Source organism: Protopterus annectens, chromosome 9.part0, assembly GCF_019279795.1.
Source record: "Protopterus annectens isolate FY-2018-M chromosome 9.part0, PAN1.0, whole genome shotgun sequence".
NCBI lineage: Eukaryota > Metazoa > Chordata > Ceratodontiformes > Protopteridae > Protopterus > Protopterus annectens.
In genome coordinates this window covers 1793170840-1793191756 of record NC_056743.1, presented here as the reverse complement: position 1 = coordinate 1793191756, position 20917 = coordinate 1793170840, and the positions used below count along the sequence as shown (strand labels likewise).

Here is a 20917-nt window from a genome sequence, read left to right as displayed (position 1 = left end):
ATCATCTCCTAGTGTGGAAGGTGGATGCCTTGACCTTCCCCCAGAACTCCCTCTTTGTGTACGCATTCCCTCCTCTGCCTCTTATTCCCAAGGTACTGATCAAAATAAGTGAGGAGAGACCAAAGGCCATCCTCATTGCTCCAGATTGGCCCAGACAACATTGGTACCCCTTACTGCGCAGCCTGACCTTACAGCCCCCAAGCAGCTTCCCCTGATCTCAGACCTGTTGACCCAAGTAAGGGGGGGATACTGCACCTAGACTTGCAGACTCTCAATTTTTCAGCATGGTTTATACTGTAAAAGCTAACAAGGAGTCCCTGTTAAGCAAACAGGTCCTAGACATTATCACAGAGGCCAGAAGGCCTAGCACCAGAAAATCTTACGCAGGGAAATGGAAATGATTCTGCTCCTGGAGCCAGTCCAGAGGGTCCAGTACCTCCCATCCTTCCATCCCTCTTATCTTGGATTACCTAGCCAAGTTACTCAAAAGTGGCCTCTCTTTCTCTTCTATTAAAATCCATGCCTCAGCCATGATTCAGACCTACCCCTCTTCTCTCATCCATTGATTAAACAATTCCTCAGAGGGGCTTCTAATATCAGACCTCCCAGAAGGCCTCCCACATCAGCCTGGGACCTGAATTATGTTTTAGAAAAACTAATCTTACCTCTTTTCGAACCTGCTGCTTCAACAGAATTGAAATACCTCTCCTGGAAGACTGCGTTTCTACTGGCTATCACCTCAGCCAGAAGGGTTTCAGAACTTCAGGCACTCATGGCTGTTGAGCCATTCATCATTTTCCATGCAGACAGGGTCTCTCTGAGGACTAACCCCTCCTTCATGCCCAAGGTGGTATCTGATGTGACCCTCAACTAGGCCATACACCTACCCACCTTCTTTCCCAATCCTCAGAACAAGGGGGAAAGAATTCTGCACTCGCTAGACATGCACAGACAACTCAGATACTATCTGGACCATACTACACTCTTCAGAAAAACAGACCAGCTGCTTATCAGCTTTGCCCCAGGGGCAGAGGGAAAGCCCATTTCCAAGCAAACCATTTCCAAATGGATACCACACTGTATCCATTTCTGCTACAGACTACATGGGGAAACCCCCCAAAGTCTATTCGTCTAGGGCAGCCTCCACTTAGCCTTCCTCAGAGGAGTCCCCACCAGGGACATCTTGGAAGCTACATATCTTTACAAACGAACAAACTGATGACACAGTGTAAGCGAAAAGCCACCAACTAGTATATATTGAAAATTTATTATAACAAAACTTACGTCGACCACACAAAATTAAAAAAGCAAAAATAACCAGATATATGTAAGCGCTTACATATATCTGGTTATTTTTGTTTTTTAATTTTGTGTGGTCGAAGTACGTTTTGTTATAATAAATTTTCAATATATACCGGTTGGTGGCTTTTCGCTTACATTGTGACATCTTGGAAGCTGCCACCTGGATCTCTGTCCATACCTTTACAAAGCATTACCACCTACCTCTTTTTTCTAAGTCTAGGGCAGGGTTTGCCTCTGCAGTTCTGCAGGGCTTGCTGACCCATGCCTAGGGCTCTAACCTATCCTTCCATCCCTCTCCTCAGCTTTGGGAATCCTCCCACAGGTGATGACTGCAACAGTGAAACATGAAGAACATAGTACAGTTGTGTACACTTACCATGAATGTAGATGTTCGAGTGTATTCACTGTTGCAGTCCTGGTTTCCCTCCCTTCATCCCCCTTATATCCTCTTCCTCTAGGGGGACATAAGCTTCCCACGGAGGCTTTTAGCCACCAGGACCACTTTATCTTATTTCCTTGCACTTCTGACAGGTTAGGGCAAGAAAAACTGATGTAATGACGTCAGCTTCCTTGCTTTATAGTACTGATGACCTGACGTCAGACTACAGGCGACTGCAGACAACACAGAAAAACATTGACTCTGGTATTCGGCCCGGCAGGGATAACCCACGGGTGATGACTGCAACAGTGAATATGCTCGAACATCTACATTTATGGTAAATGTACACAACTGTACTTTATGCTGCATATTCCTTGCAACTGCACTTTTCCATTCCTTTAACTTTACAAATTAATGTCTTCTCATACTTGCTCTAAATTCTAAATTTGCTTTACAGATTTTTATAACATTTGCAGTGACGTAATTTTCTTTTTGGCTGCTCTACCTAACATGTAGGCTCTGAAAAAGAATAATAACAGAAATTAACCCATAGTATACAGCAAAGCTGCATGCTAGGATTGTGTCCTAAGACACCCTTTCAGTTTTTTTACTGTTTAGTACTTTGGTGACCTGACTGAAGAAATCAATTGGATTTGTCTGGAATGGTTTTCGTACTGAGTCCAAGTTTCTGTATTGCAGTAGATTTCTAGTACTTGTTTAGAACATAGTCATTCCGTTTTTTTAACAATGGAGACTGAATTAAACTAAACCATTGTTTTCAACTTTTCCCTTACTCACAGTTTGTGAAGTGGTTTCATATCTGCATTACTTAAGTTCTTAGGCAACATCCTTTCATAGGATTTTTTAAAGATAATTTTTATAGATGTTACTATTTCTGCATTTGTTTTTTTTTTTTTTCCCATTTGTTACAGTGAATTTCATCTGGTTCTGTATAGGTTGAACAGAGTGTGATGTAGTAAGTAGCATTTTTACAGATTTTTTTGTCTGTGTGTGTATATATATATATATATATATATATATATATATATATATATGTGTATGTATGTATGTATATAGTATGCACATGTTTAAAACAATACCTGATAAGTGGATAACTGCATTTTTGGGTAAAACCTGACCCCTTCTGAGGTGAAGCACTTTATTCTGATCCCTTTCTTGTCTGAATTATTTTGTATCTACATTTCTGTCCCACTGACAATATTTCTCATATTTGTTTAGTGTTTCACCATCTTCTTTCACAAATACTGAACAGAAATACCAGAGGCCGATATTCATGAATCCTTTAAAGAGCTCTAGCAGTCACAGTTGTATCTGAGAGTCCTTGTTAAGATATGTCTGATTAACTAGATGTGTGGATTTGGTAGTCAGAGCCTTGAACCTGCTGGTCAGAGATAGAGTTAATCTAAGTTGAAAGATTCTAAGAATCTGGAGATTTTGTTGGCATTTACAGTCTACATTCAGTAGTGTTATGCAGCACTTCAAAAATTATTACTGCAGTACTCTGTTACAACTATATTCTTCTCTATTGCTTTATCATAGCCATAAAGTATGGCCAGTGTGTATTAAACACCAGCACTCATGAAGTATCCATTTGTTTCCATAAATGCAAACATACAGGAATATCAAGTATAGGTTTATGTAGAACTACATGAACGCGTAACGTTTTGGTATGATTTGAGTAAAGGAATACTCGTGGTATGTAAACTGTTGTACACTTTCTTCTCCATTTTATGCTGAACTCAGAAATCCTGCATTTTGATGCCATGGAGGTTCAAGGGGTAGAAGAAAACAGAGATGATTTTTACATGAGGTTCCAAGGTAATTTCTTCTTTTCTTTGTTTTAAGTAACTATAGTTTATTAAAATAATGCCATTTAATACATGACAGCTTTACAAAGGAACTAAAAACTGTTTAAAATAACATTTTTGTATCATTGTCAGTAGTGCCTGTGAACTGAATTGGTTGAGATCAGGTATCACTATTATCCATTTTATTTGTTAATTGTTAATCGGACTACTTGACTGATCTTTTGTGATCAGTGTGGTTGTTAGTGATTGAAGTTTTTGATTACTGCCTTCCTGAAGTTTGCTTCTTTTCCTGGTTCTCTATACATTACAATTACACTTGTCCCCTGTATCTGGGGTCATGGTTGAAAAGAGTCTACAGTGGATCATTTCACTTCTCTGATTAACAAATAAATAAATTAATGTGAGGTTGGCTGTAGTCAGTCATGACAAGTGCCAGGAAGTTCTGTAATTAAATGTCAGAGAAAGAGAGAGATGGGAAAAACTGCCCAAAGCATACATTCCTCTAGTGTGCTGCAAAGGAGTCTACTTATGAGGGCTTCTGATGAGTAGGGCAGAAAAATATCTCTATGACTCATGGAGGCTGAGGTGCTAGAAATTAAAATATTATGGGCAGAGCTAGTATCAACACTGGGATATGATTTCATCATTGCTTTTTAACAGTAACCAATTAAAGGGAGGACAGTGAGATAATACAATCAGTTTTTTTGCATAATGACAACCTGCTGTATTTCTAGTCCTGTGTCTGTGGGCTTCCATTCAAGCCAACTGAGTAAAGATCTGCAATAACCCCTAAGTGGGTTGGGAAGATAAAACAGGCCAGAGAATTTAAAGGAACCTGAGATTTGCAACTGAGGTGTGTCTGCAGGAACTCCAAAATCAAAGTGGATAAGGAAAGCACTCTTACACTTTTGCTTTCTGTCTTCATACACACACATTCTTTCTCTCTCGCTTGCTCTCTGTCTTTTCCTGTAACCATGACTATCAGGTCCTGAGAATCTGCTAATATTACAGCACATACTACATTGCTTATGCATTTTTTCGAGAACATTCATCAGGATGTTGTTCTTTGTCCATGGTGCAGGGGTAAGTTTTCCCAGATATTTAAATACTTTAACAATGTTCACTTTAAATTCTCTAGGGCACCTCACTGTTTGTCTAGGTATTAAAATACTTAAACAGGGTTTAGATTAAACCTCACACCACAAGTTGAATTCACTCAGTTTAGTACACAGACTGATTTATTAAAATAAAAAATAACTTCTGCAGTAAAAATTAACAGCAAAACTTCAAACTCTTATACCATTAAGAGCAAGTAACACTTCTCTGGTGCCTCGGCTTTCAGAAAAGCCTTTTCAGAGTACCGAGGGTTTAGATTAAATTCATCAGGACACCTCACACTTTGTTCAGGTACAAGAGTTTTTTTTGGGCATCAAAGTCTATCACCATTATGTTGGATAAAGGTGATTGTTTGGTGATGGGTTTTGTCCCACTGATTTGCCATGACAAAGTCCTTCATTAATGGTGAACTGTTGGAATATTGTACCAGGGTGACACAGCATGCAGAAACACAAAACCATCAACATATAATATGGCAGACAAGTCTCAAATATCCCACATAATTGGTTAAGATCAACAAAAGGGTACAGGCACCAAATCATGAAATGCTTGTAGAGTGACTCTAAATAAGGAACCAGAGTATCTCTTTGTTAAAGTAGTAGTTTAACAAGGAAGAAGGGCCTTCAGCATGATCACTGTGTTCTAATGCCTGCAGGAAGAGAACTTATGATGTTATGTTGTCCCATCTCACCTTCATTCTTGCTGGTAGACTCGGCTGATTTGCTATAGCTCGAGAGCTTTTACTGGCTCGAGGCTAACTCCTATCTCAACATGCCTAGCGGTAGCTACCGAGATCTCGTTTGCCGCTTGCAGTTTTGAGATTGCTACTACTGGCTCAGGCTAAGTACTTTGTGCTTTTTCCACTTTATCATTATCTTTCTCAAGGTTTTTGTTGTTGTAATGACTCATTAGAGTGTATACTATCCCCTGTTAGTCTAACGACCCCTTTCTCTGCTTATTGTGGGTGTTTTTGGCCTTCATTTTCTCCTCAGGCCTTGCTTTCCCCTTCGAGCCCATTTAAATTATAGGGTTCTTCTTCTTCTTTTGCCCCACCCTTTCTGGGATAGCTGTTTAAGTTAGAGACTCTCCTGTCCGGGGAGTTGCCGTTTAAGTTAGAGGCTCTCCCCCTTTTTTTTTCTTCTCCCCTTTTTGTTGTTTGGGCTAGCTGTTACAGCCTGGTTGTAGTTAGTTGTTGTATGCTGTTAGCTTATAGCTTTGTGTTTTTCTAGTTCTGTGAAAAATTATTTTTGTCAATTATCACCAGATCCAAAGAGTTGAAACCCTCTGGGTTCAAAAAATGCGACTCATGTTGCCAGAAAATGTCCCTTACGGAAGGGCACCCGAGTTGTGTATATTGTTTAGGGTATGTTCACCTGCGGGACTCTTGCTCAATCTGTCATGCTTTCAGTTCCAGAGTCCTGCAGGAGAGAAGAAATAAGCTAATTTTGCATGGCCTTCTGAAGAATCCTCAAGATTGTTCATCTCAGGGTCCTCAGCCAGCTAAAGTGTCCGAGAAACACACTAAGCCATTGGTTCTGAGTTTGGAACAGACAAAAAACACTGAAAAACCTTCGGCTCTGATGGCTTCCAGCATTGGCTCCGACAAAGCTAAGTCTCCAGCGGCTCCATCTGTGTCCTCGGAGCCAGTCCGGACCCATGAGAGAACAAGGTCTCTGTTTTTGGAGCTGGTACGCTCTGCTCCACAATCTCCTCTGCTGCAACCTTTAGCGGGCAGTCACCGGTCCCCTTCACAGTTGTCTCGGTCCTCCAGGTTTTGGATCACAATGTGGAGAAAGTGGTCAACAGGCTCCTCAAGTCACAGGCACTTGCTAAATTACTTTTGAGCCTAGCCCATAAGGAATTGGCTCCTTTGGCCCATCCAGCTTCTACATCAGTTCCTCATCCGACTCTCTTGAGCTCCGAGATGGAGTGCATGGAGGTCGTGGTGGTGGAACCGTTGACTCCAGTTTCTTCTCCTTGATCAGTTCTGACAACCGCTCCAATCTCCTCGATGTCTCAGTCCATCGAGGGATCTGGGTGCCGAAGCTGTCTCGTGGGTTCCGAGGGGGGAAGTGGCATCGGACCCTTGAGAACCCCGCTCTCCCTCTCAGAGCTTTGGCGCAGGTGAGCTTGGCTCCCATATCGGCCTCATAGCCATCGCTCCCTGTTCGCTGGAGATCTCTGGGCTCCCTCGACTTGGGAACGTGGTGTCTTTGAGGTGATGAGGAGCGTGCTGTCTCCTGAGACTGCTCCACCCTCTGCTCCATTGGCTCCTTCTCCCTTGGTGCCTGCCTTTGATCCTCCTCCTGCCTCCAAGTGTAGGGAACCTGTGCCCTAGGATGCCTCATTGGGTGACCCCCACCTCTTCCGAAACCTCCCCCAAACATTCAGAGGAGGTCTCTTGGAAGAAGAAATGTAAGAGGAAGCATCTAGACTCCCCTGAGCCTATCACTTCAGATACAGACTTGGATGAATCGGAAGGGTCCCCTCTGAGGATGCCTCCTTTTCAGACATCTTGGAAATCCTTAGAGAGGGGTGGCTGGAAGTCCCTAGCCCCTTCTGAGGCTGAGTCTGTCTACCTGGATGCATTTGGTTCCCAACCCTCCACCTCTTGGGTGTCTTCGCCTTTTGACCCACTTTTGTCTGTAGTGAGTCGAAAGGTGTAGAGTGCTCCAGGGACCATGGAACTAGTTCCAAGGAGATCGAATAAATTTATTACTCTCCTGAGGATAAGTCTTTACTTTCCAAAGGGGTCGAACAAGGAGTCTCCTACGATGGACAGGTATGGGAAGCATATGTTTTCTTCAGCGAGCTTTATTCTCAGGTCGCTGAATTACTTGTCTCACTTCACATGACTTCAGAGGGATCTCCTGAAGGAGCTAGGCAATACCCTGCAAGATCCTACAGCTGAGGGAGTTGCGAAGAGGGCAGCTTCCCAGCTTGCGACCTTGACCTCCATGGTTAGCTCTTCCATGAGGCTCATTTCTTATGTGGCAGATGGAGCGAGTAGGGCAGCAGGTACTGGAGTAGCTTTGTGGAGACACTCCTGGATGTGCCTTTGTCAGTTTGCGGAATCTTTTAAGTCGTCATTTACCAACACCCCCTTTGATGGCTCGTCCTTGTTTGGGCCTCAGGTAAACGAGACTCTCACCAGGTGTAAACGGATGGCAAGACTCTCTCGGCCATAGGAGTCTATTTTTCCACTCCATCTAAACCCTATCCTAAAGGTCAGAAGAGTGGAAAGATGTGGTTCCAAAAATCCTAGGGAGCTTCGCCTGACACACATGGAAATGTTTCCCCCAGGGTCAGAGTGGGAAACAACAACGGAAGACACCACCCTCATGGCAGAGGGGGTCAGCAATAGCAGGGCAACAGAGATACTTTTTCTGCTAGACCCTTCCAGCACTCCTGAAGGGAGGCCTGACTGTCCACCTCTGGAGGCAGTCGGGTGCAGACTATCACCGTACCCAGCAGACTGGCAAACTATCACAAGAGAAACATGGGTACTGTCGATAATATCCAGGGGTTACAAAATTCCTTTTTCTCAGTCTCCTCCTTCAAAAGAAAAACATTCTGTCCCAGATGTTCCACCCAGTCTTCAGGATCATGCAATCCTAGAGGTACAAAGATTGCTAGAAAAAAGAGCCATCCAGGAAGTCCCCGCAGACCAAATCGGATCTGGAACTTACTCAAGGTTCTTTTTAGTTCCAAAAAAGACAGGGGTCTGGAGTCCCATATTGGATCTCAGCAAGCTAAACTAATCGGTAAAAAAGACAAAGTTCTGGATGTTAACACTGCAGTCCATTCTTCCCTTCTTGGGTCAGGACAATTGGATGTGCTCCATAGATCTCCGGGATGCGTACTACCATATAAAAATGGACAGGCAATCCAGGAGATTCCTACGCTTCTAGCTGGGAGCCAGTCATTATCAGTTCAGAGCCCTGCCCTTTGGTCTCAGCACAGCCCCCAGGGTGTTAACTAAGTGTATGGCAGTGGTCATGGCTCATCTGAGGCATCTAGGATTCCAGGTGTTTCCATATCTAGATGACTGGCTCCTCACTGCTTCCACTGAGCATCAACTGATCAAAGCACGGGACTACACAATCCAAACTTGTTCCCAGTTAGGCATCACCATAAACTATGAAAAGTCTGCCTTGTTGCCTTGTCAGTCTATTACCTTCATAGGGGCAGACTTAGATTATAAGACGCATGATAGCAAAACTGCCTCAAGGCAAGGTGTCAACCATTTGTCAGCAAGTTTTGTTTCTCATAAAAAAAGACAAGAGTTCAGGCAGGAGAAGTTTTACAAGTCTTGTGCTCAATGGCTGCTGCAATTTCACAAGTTTCTTTGGCATGCTTCCACATGCGGATTCTGGAGTGGCTTCTTTTCGCTCAGTGGTCTTTCAAGGATTTACCATTGTCACACATGATCTTGATCACGGAATCTTGCAAAAAGGACCTAGTATGGTGGCTTGTCTCTCCCCAGGTGACTCTGGGCAGACCCTTTCTAGACCCCCATCCTGTAGCCACAGTGACCACGGGCGCCTCCCAGATAGGGTGAGGGGGATTATCTGGGACAGACTGTCCAAGGAATGTGGCAACCTCTCGAGTACCATTTGCACATCAATGTTCTAGAGATGAGATTGGTGCTTCTGGTGTTGCAAGCACTTCAAGACTCTCTACCTACCAGGACCATTGCAGTTCAGACAGACAATATGTCAGTGGTATGGTACATCAACAAGCAGGGTGAAACCAGATCTTACCCCTTGTGTCGGGAGGCGCTTTGAATATGGCAATGTGTGATGTCTTCCCAACGTTTTCTGATTGTGACACATATTCCCAGAAAATCCAACATGATAACTGACAGGCTCAGCAGGGCTATCCTCATGCCTCACAAGTGGTCCCTGAAGCAAGAAGTTGCGGACTTGATTTTTCGCAAATGGGGTCAGCCATGCTGCAGTCTTTTTTCCACTCCCCTCAACAACAAATGCAGCAGCTACTTTGCCCTAGTTCCCCTGCCGGGACAGTCACCCAGGGATCCACTTGTTCACGATTGGCCTCCAGGACTACTCTATGCCTTTCCACCTTTCCCTCTAATTCCAAAGGTACTTCAGAAAGCAAAGTCGCTGGGTTGCAAACTGATCCTTATTGCTCCTTACTGGCCTTGTCAGATATGGTTCCTGTTTCTTCGCCATCATCTTCAACTGGATCCTTGGATACAGGACCCAGTTCCAGACCTCTTGACACATTTGGCGGGCTTCATCCTTCCCTCCAACCTCTCAAGCTGACTGCTTGGTTCCTCCACTTCCAGTCTTAGCCAGGCACCCAAACATTTCCCTGCTGTACAATATATCTTAGTGTCCTCTCACAAGTCCACTACCAGGAGGATTTACACTAGCAAATGGAAGAGGTTTTTGTATTGGGTGAAGAGTAATGATATTGATCCCTTCACTGCAGCTGTTCACAAGACTCTTGACTTTCTGGCCGAAACCTTCGAAAGAGGGGCAGCTGCAGCTACTATTAGGGTCCAACTTGCTGCCATCTCCAATTTTCTTGTAGGAGACTTGGGTTCTAACATCATGTCCCATAAGTTGTGCAGAGCATTCTTACGAGGTACAACTCTTTTACGGCCCATGGTGAGAGAACCCCCCCCCCCCCCCCGGACCTAAACTTGGTTTTAGCTTCTATGGTTCTGCCACCTTTTGAACCAGCAGCATCTTGTTCTCTGAAATTTCTATCTTGGAAAACCCTCTTCTTGGTTGCTATAAACTCAGCTAGATGGGTTTCTGAATTACATGCTTTGTCTATTCGCCCACCGTATCTCATTTTTCACAAAGATAGAGTCTCCCTTAGGACCAATCCTTCCTTCTTGCCAAAGGTATGTTCAGAGTATAACTTAAATCAGTCCATTGAGCTTCCTGAATTCTTCCCCAAATATGGCAACAAGGCAGGGTATAGACTCCACCAATTGGATGTTCATAGACAATTACATTTTTATTTACACATGACCAAAGACCTTAGAAAATCAGACCAATTGTTTTTATCCTTTGCTGACAATAAACAAGGTTATCCAGTTTCAAAACTTGACCTTATCGAAATGGCTGTCAGACACAATCAGTTATTCATATGATTTGCGTAAAAAGACACTTCCAGGAAGGCCCAGTGGACATTCAACCAGGGCCTAAGCCACCTCTGTTGCCTTCCAAGCTAAATTGCCGTTAGACTCGATCTGTGTAGCAGCAACATGGGCAAATCCTCATACCTTTATCACTCATTACAAAGTCGATGTGGTCTCCCGGAATAGGGCATCCTTTGGTTCCACTGTCCTGAAGAGTTTGTTCCAGTGAGCCACCCAAGAACCAGGTGCTGGGGACGTGGTCCCAAGCAGTAAGAATGAAGGCGATATGGGACAACATAACATAAAGAAGTTATGTACCTACCATAACATTCCATGTTTGTTGTCCTTCATCTCGTCTTCCTTCTTGCGTCCCCCCTCCTTCCCCCTTCCTAGAGGTTCGAGAGGAGTTCCTTTATTGGTTACACTGGCTGAGTTTCCCGCTAACATACCAGGTTAGTTAACCATGCCTTGTTTTGTTCTTCTTTCCTTCCTATCTTAAATGCTTAGGAGATTAGTAAGAAAATTGATGTTCTTTAGTCCTATCTCGCCTTCATTGTTACACATGGGTTCGGAGCTAATCCACAGTACAATCCCCAGATCTCATTTGCCGCATCGCCGAGTTCGGATGTGCTTCCTCTTGGCCGTGGCTAAGTCTAACACATTTTGCTAATTTTCTGACAAAAAGTGATGTTTTTCATATTTAGATAGCTTCTGATAACTGTCATTAGAGTTCTTTGGTAGTTTCTTAGTTTTCAAGTTACTATAGTTCTTTCGTGTTAAGTATTTCTGAGAACAGTTGGCTGTTGGCCTTATCATTCTCTTGGTATCCTGTGTGCCAGTTAGTTTCTTCACCGGGGTTGTATATATATATGTTTTTATACCCCTTTTTTCATATTGTTGACATTACTGTTTGTAGGTGCCTTTTGCGCGCAGTTTATAGACTGTGTGTGCATATTAGATACGTTTCTCTGTATATTTAGATTTAACATAAATAGATTAAAATAAATACCTGACTTGCAAGGCTCTGCTTATTGGTTTTTACAGTTAGAATGGGGGTTTCTTTTTACCTTCGTTCTCTTGTTTTGCATTGTTAGAGATTGTATTTATTCTCTGGTGTGCATGCGATTCTTTCCTTTCTAGGTCCGTTTCAGGTAGAGGACCTAGATTTTCTCTCTCTTTCTCTACCAGAGCTAGGCTGATTTAAGTTAGAGGACCTAGTCCTCGTGGTTGTGTTTTGTTGGTACTTTAAGGGTAGGCCTGTTTAAGTTAGAGGACCTAGTCCTCCCACTTTCCCTTTCTTCTCTGTGTGTCGTGTGTCTGATTGCAATCTTCTGTGAGATGTCTAAGGAGGTTAAAGATCATAAGCCATCTGGCTTTAAAAAGTGTGTCAAATGCTCACAGAAGATGTCCATAATGGATGGCCACAGTAACTGCGTGTACTGTCTTGGGGCCATCCACTTACAGGAAACATGCCTATTTTGTCACTCTTCAGTGCCAGGGTATTGCAGGAGAGGAAAAATAAACTCATACTAAAAGGTCTCCTTTAGCCCTCTTTTGAGGAAGATCTGGCTAGCTCTTCCTCATCTGCTAAGTCTCATGGATCTAAAAAGGAGAAATCAAAATCTTCTAAGAGGCCCTCCCCGGCACCGGCTGGTGCATTGGAGCCACCTCTTAAAATTTCCAAATCTGACAAACCTGCTGCCTCCTCGGCTCCACTGAGTTCGGAACCGATTGAGGGTTCTACTACTACTACTACTGTTGCTACAGTGTCGGCACCAGGTAGTTCGGAGCCAGCCACTGATAGTAGACATCAGAGCTGGTCTACGGATCCTTTACCAGTCTCCCCTACACTAAGGTCACCCATATTACAGAGATCTCATTCTCCCACTCTGTCCTCCAGGTCTTCCAGGAGTTTATTGGAAGAAGATTTGGAGAGAGAGTAGTGCTGAGACTAATGAAGTCATCTGCCTTACCTAAAATGTTGTTGGCTCCGACCCAGTCAGTTCCAGGGCCACTTGAGTCTATTACCCCTTCTGTGATTCCTCCTCTGAGCCGTGCTGGTCTTTCGGAGCCAGGGTGTTTGGTACCGCTGGTGGAACCCTCGGTTCCAGCTCCCCCTGAGATTGTTTCGGAGCCGAGTTCTGTTCTGACACACTCAGAGCTGTCCGTGGTGTTTAGAAGCCGAAGCTCCCTGGTCAGCCCCAACAGGGACACCTGGAAAGTGCAGTTGTGTACACGTACCATAAATGTAGATGTTCGAGTGTATTCACTGTTGCAGTCATTACATTTGGGTTATCTGCTTGCAGGTAGCCCTCAGTCAGCCTGATTAATAAAGTCTTGGGTCCTGCGTCGGTTGCTGCCACTTCTTATATGATGTCAGGTTGCCAGGGGTATAAAACATGCAGCCAACGCCATTACATCAGTTTTTCTTGCCACAGATGTCAGGTGCCCCCCAAATGAGAAGCAATTAAATATAAAAGTACAATGATATACCTCCAACAAAAAAGCAAATACACCAAAAAGCTTTTAAGCATAGTAAAGGAAAGTAGAGGCATAAGCAAAAGAAGTTAGGGGGCTGGAGGGAGGGTAACCAGGACTGCAACAGTGAATACACTCGAACATCTACTTTTATGGTAAGTGTACACAACTGTACTATATTCTTCATATTTCACTGTTGCAGTCATTACATTTGGGTAGATTCCCAAAGCTGTGGTTGGGAGGGGGAGTTTAAATAGCATTAGGACCAGTTATAAGGCCCTGCAAGACTGCAGTGGCAAAGCCAGCTCTGAATTTAGAGAAAATTGGCAAATGGTAATGCTTGGTGAAAGTATGTACAGAACTCCAGGTAACAGCTTCTATGATGTCCCTGGTAGGAACGCCTCTGAGGAAAGGCTGTAGAGGTAGATGCAGCTCTGGTGGAGTGAGGTCTGATCCCCTGGGGGATAGGTTTTCCATGGTGCTTATAGCAGAAATGAATGCAATGGCCTATCCATTTAGAAATGGTTTGCTTTGAAATAGCCTTCCCCTCTGCCCCTGCAGCAAATGCCACCAGCAGTTGTTCAGATTTCCTTTGAGGTTTAGTCCTGTCCAAGCAGAATCTAAGTTGTCTGTGCAAATCTAAGGAATGCAGTATCTGTTCCCCTTTGTTCTGTGGATTGGGAAAGAAGGTTGGCAAATGAATGGACTGATTAAGAGCCACACTGGATACCACCTTGGGCATGAAGGAAGGATTGGTTCTGAGGGACACCCTGTCCGCATGAAAGATGATGAAAGGTTCCACTGCCATAAGGGCCTGTAATTCAGATACCCTTCTAGCTGAAGTGATTGCTAAAAGGAAAGTTGTTTTCCAAGAAAGAAATTTTAAGTCCGCAGTAGCAGCTGGCTCGAAAGGAGGTAGAGTGAGTTTCTCCAAAACAAAGTTAAGATCCCAGGCTGGGGTTGGAGCTCTCCTGTGTGGTCTCAAATTTTTGGCCCCTCTGAGGAACTGCTTGAGCAGTGGATGAGAGAAGAGGGGAGGTTTTGTGTTACAATGAGCTGAAATGGCTGAGGTGTGGATTTTAATGGAGGAAAAAGACAGGCCCTTGTGAAGCATCTCAGTCAAGTATTGTAAAATCTGAGGTAAATTGGGTGCTGCTGTGCTCATCGCTTGAGATTTGTTCCAGGCACAGAATCTTTTCGACTTTTCAACATAAGATTTTCTAGTACTAGGCCTCCTTGCCTCTAAAATGATATCCATCACAGGTTTACTGAGGGATGGTAAAGGAGAGATTAGATAATTAGCCAGGCTGCAAGGTTCAGTGTTAGAAGCTGAGGGTGCAGAATCTGGTTCTCCTGCTGGGACAACAGGGAAGGAGTCTGAGGCAGGTGCCATGGGGAAAGCTGTGACACACTGCGCAGGAGGGGGTACCAGTGTTGGTGTGGCCTGTCTGGAGCAATCAATATCATCCTTGATTTTTAGTAGTACTTTGGAAAGCAGAGGCAGAGGGGGGAAGGCATAGACTGATAGATTTTTCCAGCTGAATGACAGAGCATCCACTTTTCAGGCTTGTTTGTGGGGAGTCCTTGTGCAAATTTTGTCCAATTGGTAGTTCTTGGGAGAGGCACATAGGTCTATATCTGGGCTCCCCCATTTGCTTGTCAACATGTTGAAAATCTTTGGTTCCAGTTTCCACTCGTGTGGGTCCATGAGGTTTCTGCTTAGTCCATCTGCCAGTGTATTTAATTTTCCTGGCAGGAATTGAGCTTGTAGGTGCACTTGGTAGCTCAAGGCTGTGTTCCACAATGCCATGGCTGTTTGCAGAGGGGTTAAGAATGTGTACCCCCCCTGCTTGTTTATGTACCACATAACAGTGGTGTTGTCCGTCTTTACCATTAGTTGTCCTGGAAGAATGTGGTCCTTGAAGGCTGTCAGAGCATTCTGTACAGCTAACATTTCATTTTGATTGATATGCAGGTGCATTTGACTTGGGTTCCATTTGCCCTGAATGAACTTCCCTGCCAGGTGAGCCTCCATGCATAGTCCGATGCGTCTGTTGTTAGGGTTTGGGTGGCAGGGGGTGGTGTGTAAAGTAGTCCCTTGTTTTGGTGGCAGGCCTCTGCCCACCAAAGGATCTCTAGGCATAGGCAAGGTATGATAGGAATCATTGCTTCTAGATCGTGGGAATGTTGAATCCATAGGCTTTTTAGATACCACTGTAGTTTCCTCATATGCAGTCTTGCATATGGAATTAGAAGAATGCTGGAGGCCATGAACCCCAAGGCTTGCAGTATTTGTCTTGCAGATAGCAGGGTTTTTCTGGCCACTTGTTTAAAGTAGGTTGTCAAATGAATTTGTTTCTCTGGCATGAGGTAAGCCATCTGGGAAATTGTATTCAAGCTTGCTCCCAGGAATATAATTTGTTGACAGGGTACCAGGTGAGATTTCTGTTCATTTATTGTGTACCCAAGACAGGTTAGAAACCTTTGTACAAAGGCCAGATGATTCAAAAGTATGTTCTGGCTTTCTGCCTGAATTAGACAATCGTCCAGGTATGGGTATATTTGAATATTTCTTTGCCTGCAGAATGCAATAACTGGAGCTAGGCACTTTGTGAATAACCTGGGAGCAGTAGATAAGCTAAAGGGCAGTGCAGAGAACTGATAGTGTTTGTAGCCTGCTTTGAAGTGAAGGTATCTTCTGCATGATTCCCTGTTTGGGATGTGCAGGTATGCTTCTTTTAAATCTAGTGTTGCCAACCAGGCATCTTTGCCTAGCATAGGAAGCAACTGGTGAAGAGTCAACATCTTGAATTTTGGAATCTCCAAAAAGGTATTTAGAGTAGACAGGTCCAGGATAGGGTACCAGGAAAAGTCTTGAGCAGAAACCTTGTCCCTTTTCCTCTTCTGGTACCAATTGAATAGCCTCCATGCTTAAGAGAGAAAGTACTTGTTTTTGGGTCTCTGCCCACTGATTTGGGGGTAGGTCCGGCCACCCGTTTGGTGTTGGCAACGTGTGGAAGTGAAATCTGTATCCCTGGGACACTATATTTAAAACCCATTTGTCCTGGGTAATGAGCTCCCAGTTCTTTGCATGAAGAGCAGTCTTTCCCCCCAAAGGGGTAGTCAGTTGATAAGTGCTTGGAAATTTTAAAAGGAAGTCATTGAGACAGTTTACCATAGGGGGGAGTCTTATTACTCCCAGATTTGGAAGTGGAGGCCCCCCACTGCTTAGTCCTGTGTGTCTCCTGGGACTGAAAGTTGGGGTTTCTGCTGTGTCTCGGTTTGGCTTGAGAAGACCTGGAAAGGGCTGGAAAGGACCAATTTTTAGAGGGCCAGTGCCTAATAAATTTAGGAGGCTGAACTTGTAAGAAATCTTTAACAGTTTGCATAGATTTAGATTTATCTTCCATCATTTTAAGAACTTCCTCAGCCTTGTTGCCAAACAGGCAGTCCTGATTTAAGGGAGCATCCAACAATTTAGGTTTAACATGATCAGATAAGGATTGTTCCTTAAGCCAAGCATGCTTTCTGAGCACAAACCCAGTAACAGCAGCCCTGCAAGAGGCCTCTAAAGAATCAAAACCACATTGCAAAGTATGTTTTCCAACCTGTTCAGCAGAATGCATTAAATCCTGTAATTCTTTATTTTCCACACAATCAGGAATCAACATAATTTTCTGTTTAACCAATCCAATAACATGTTGCTGATACTTTAACATATGAAACTGGCAGTTTAAACCCAAATGGCCAAGGTTGCAGAAGTGTAAGCCTTCTTACCCCATCTATTCAGCGCCCTGGAGTCTCTATCAGAAGAGGTAGGATTTTTAGCAGTAGAAGCCTTAATGCCCTTGGGCCCCTGAGAAATAGTCTCTGGATCCGCAATAGGATTTTTAAAAAGGAACTTGTGTGACTCAGGGACCCTGTAGTATCTGTCAAATTTTCTGGGAGCAGGAGGCAAGGAATCAGGGGCCAAACTAGATTCCGAAAAAGCATCATCAACAATGTCTAGTACAGGAGGAATAGCTAAAGGCCGATGCTGAGGCAGGAGTAAGAAATCCCTGAGCCTCTTTTTTGAATCAGAAAAATCTTGGCTTTCCCAGTGGAAATGCTCCCTTAGAGTATGTAAGGTTTCACCAAAAGAAGAATCCTCTGGAGGGAAGCAGAGGAAATAGAGTCATCTGCATCAGAATCCTCATAAGTAGATAAGGGCAAATCCAGATCATCAGAAGAATCAGAAAAAACAGAATCCTGGTCAGAAGATTCATAAACAACTTCAGTCCTAGGCCTCTTAGAAGGTGGGGGGGTTGGCTACTTCTGATTAGAGTTATTAGATCTTCAGCCATTCTTATCATTTGTTTTTTAGGCATAGAGGCCTGAGCATGTGGCCTGGGTGTCGTTTTTTTAGGCATGGTTTGAGATTTAGGCCTAAGTGAAGAAGGAGGCACCGGTTTAATATGCAAGTCCGTAGGCCTGAATACACCCTCAGAAGCCGGTGCCTGCACAGCGGCTCCAGACCAACCTAAGGTAGAGACATCCGCGGGTTCTATAGCTGAAGCATCTCGCGGCATACCGGACTCAGAATGGGTCTCAGTAGAGGCCTGCGAATCAGAAATAACAGGTATCAGGGGCTGCAAAAGCACCTCACTGAGTACTGGCAAACTGGTGACTGGCTTAGGAGAAGCATCGTCGGCAGTTTTGGACCTTGGCGGCCTGTCTTTATCTTTACGTTTTTTTGGAATCCCGGTAGTCGGATGGCTAACTAATGATATTTCTGGATAATTAAACCGAGAACCGAAATATTTAGAGGCGAAAATATATCGACGACAGATAGTGCACTGATTAAATAAAGCACAAAACTGAGAGCAAGGTATGTTGTGGTCAGGGCCTAGGCAAGGAATACAGTACAAATGAAAATCTTTATGAGGTATTTGCTTTCCACAAGTAATGCAATTATTAACTTTTACTGACAATGGAAAGGAGCAAGAAAAAGTTTCCCCAATGGGGTACTTAGCTTTAGTTGAAGACTTCGGTTCTGAAACTCAAAAATGAAAATTTCAGGAGTTGGCCGACCAGCACTTGTGAACTGCTTCTGCTTCGGGCACTGCATGGCAAGAAAGACTGATGTAATGGCATCGGCTGCATGTTTTATACCCCTGACAACCTGACGTCATGGAAGAAGGGACAGCAACCGACGCAGGACCCAAGACTTTGTTAATCAGGCCGACTGAGGGCTACCTGCAAGCAGATAACCAAAATGTAATGACTGCAACAGTGAAACACGAAGAACATCTGAACCTCTTCGGTTCCGAGCCTTCCTCTCGGCACATCGGCTAGGGTGAGCTCGGACCCTACATCTATATCAGAGCCGATCTGTCTGGAACCGATGGCATTCTCGGTCTCCTCAGAGCCGGGAAGGTCTTTGGAGCCAGGGAGGTCGGCATTCGAGATGATGAGGAGTATGCTGTCCCGATCATCTGCTCCTACCACCAGGGGAACCAACACTCTTCCCCCTAGGGCACCTACTCCCTCTCTGGACAGCAGAGACCTGCAGCCTCAGGAGCCACCGGCTGGTGGCCCCCATTCTTCCGAGACCTCCCAGGAATATCCTTCCGAGGAGGCCCCATGCAAGAGAACATGCAAGAGAAAGCATGTAGACTCCCAGGATGAGTCTCATACCTTGGATACCGACCTCGAGGAGTCACAAGGGTCCCCAAGTCGTCCTCTGATGGTGTCTCTTTGTAGACATCCTGGAGATCCTTAAGCAGAGGTGCGGCTGGCCCACTGTCACCCCTTCTCATGAGGAGTCGGTGTACCTGAAGGCTTTCGGGTCTCACCCTTCAGCCTCTTGGGTGTCTCCACCTTTCGATGAACTGTTAGAGCTTGTTAGTCGGAAGGTGTGGGATACTCCTGATATCATGGAGCCAGTCGCCAGGAGACCAAATACATTTTTATCAGCTCCCAAGGAGAAGGAATTTTTGTCAAAGGGTGTTCCTGTAGATGCCATGGTGGTGGCGATGGCCGCTAAGGAAAAGCTAACGGAGACTTCTTCTTCTGTCTATCCTCCGAATAAAGAATCTCAATCGATGGACAGATACGGGAAGTGTATCTTTTAATCAGTGGCATTTACTCTTAGATCGCTGAACTACCTTACAATCTTCACAAGGCTTCAGAGAGATCTCCTTAAGGAGTTAGGAGAGACTCTACAAGGTACATCCACTGAGGCAGTCCCTGAGAAGGTGTCTGCCCAGTTGTCCACCTTGAACTCTGTTGTCAACTCATCCATAAGGCTCATCTCATATGCAGCTCATGGAGTGAGCAGAGCAGCGGGTTTAGGAATTTTCCTAACGCGTCATTCCTGGATGCACTTGTATAATTTTGCGGAACTGTTCAAGTCTACATTTGCCAATGCCCCCTTCAACGTTTTTTATTGTTTGGACCCAAGGTAAAGGACACACTCACCCGGTGCGAGCAAGAAGGGAAAACACTCTCTGCCATGGGAATACATTTTACCGTTCCCTCTAGACCATACCCTAAGGGTCAGATAGGTGGTAAAATGTGGTTCTAGAAGTCCCAGAGGTTTTTCCAGGATGCACAGGGTGACTCCTCCTTCAAAGGCAGAGGAGAAGTAGGAAATGGTAGACGTCGCCCTAGAGGCAGGGGCAGACCACAAAACCAGGGAGGCCATGATTCATTTCGGGGCTGGCCCTACCAGTGCTCCTGATGTGGGGCCTGACTGTGCTTCTCTGGAGCCGGTCAGGGGTCACATTTCTTTGTATCAGGAAGCCTGGCTAAGTATCAGTCAAGACAGATGGGTACAAAGAATTATTACCAGAGGTTATTCCACGCCCTTTTCTCTGCCACCTCATGTTCCCAAGAGAATCCCGGATGTTCCACCCAATCACAGGGATCAAGCAACTGTGGAGGTCAACAAGTTGCTGGCAAAAAGAGTCATCCAAACTGTCCCCGCAGACCAAATAGGATTCGGAACTTACTCCAGATTCTTTTTAGTACCAAACATATAGGGGACTGGAGGCCCATCTTGGACCTCATCAAATTAAACAAATCTGTAAAGAAGGACAAGTTCTGGATGGTGACACTGCAGTCTATTCTCTTCTAGGGAAAAACACTTGGATGTGCTCAATAGACCTCCAAGACACTTACTACCACATAAAAATGGACAGAGTGTCGAGGAGTCATCTACGCTTCTGGCTGGGAGCCAGTCACTACCAGTTTCGTGCTCTGCCCTTTGTTCTCACCACAGCCCTCAGGGTGTTCACCAAGTGTATGGCAGTAGTGACAGCTCACCTGAGAAGTCAAGGATTCCAGGTGTTTCCGTATCTGGATGACTGGCTCCTGACCGCCACCACCAGGCATCTACTTCTTCAGACCAGGGATGCTACTATTCAACTTTGTGCTCAGTTGGGGATTACTATCAATTGGGAAAAATCTGCCTTATTGCCCTCTCAATTTGTGATTTTTTGTAAGTGCAGAAATAGACACAGTAGCCATGTTGGCTCGTATTCCAGTAGAAAGAGCACAGAATCTGGTTCTTCAAATTCACCGTCTTCTCTCCCTTTGAAAAGTCAAGGCCAAGACTGTTCTGAAGATTCTAGGGACCATGGCTTCTACCATACTACTAGTGCCGCTAGCCAGACTACATATGCGGATTCTTCAGTGGCTTCTGTCATCCCAGTG

The 20917-nt window shown here is 44.6% G+C and overlaps 1 protein-coding gene across 2 annotated transcripts in view; it reads left to right on the top strand.

Moving 5' to 3' along the window:
* Window positions 1–3456: 3456 nt before the first annotated feature.
* Window positions 3457–20917, top strand: part of LOC122812269 (nuclear factor 1 X-type-like) — a 2275854-nt gene continuing 2258393 nt past the window's right edge. For both annotated transcript variants that reach the window (XM_044084667.1, XM_044084666.1), the window contains exon 1: window positions 3457–3520. In XM_044084667.1, coding sequence (XP_043940602.1) covers window positions 3466–3520 — 55 coding nt within the window. In that variant the 5' untranslated portion in view covers window positions 3457–3465. The remainder of the gene's footprint in view (window positions 3521–20917) is intronic.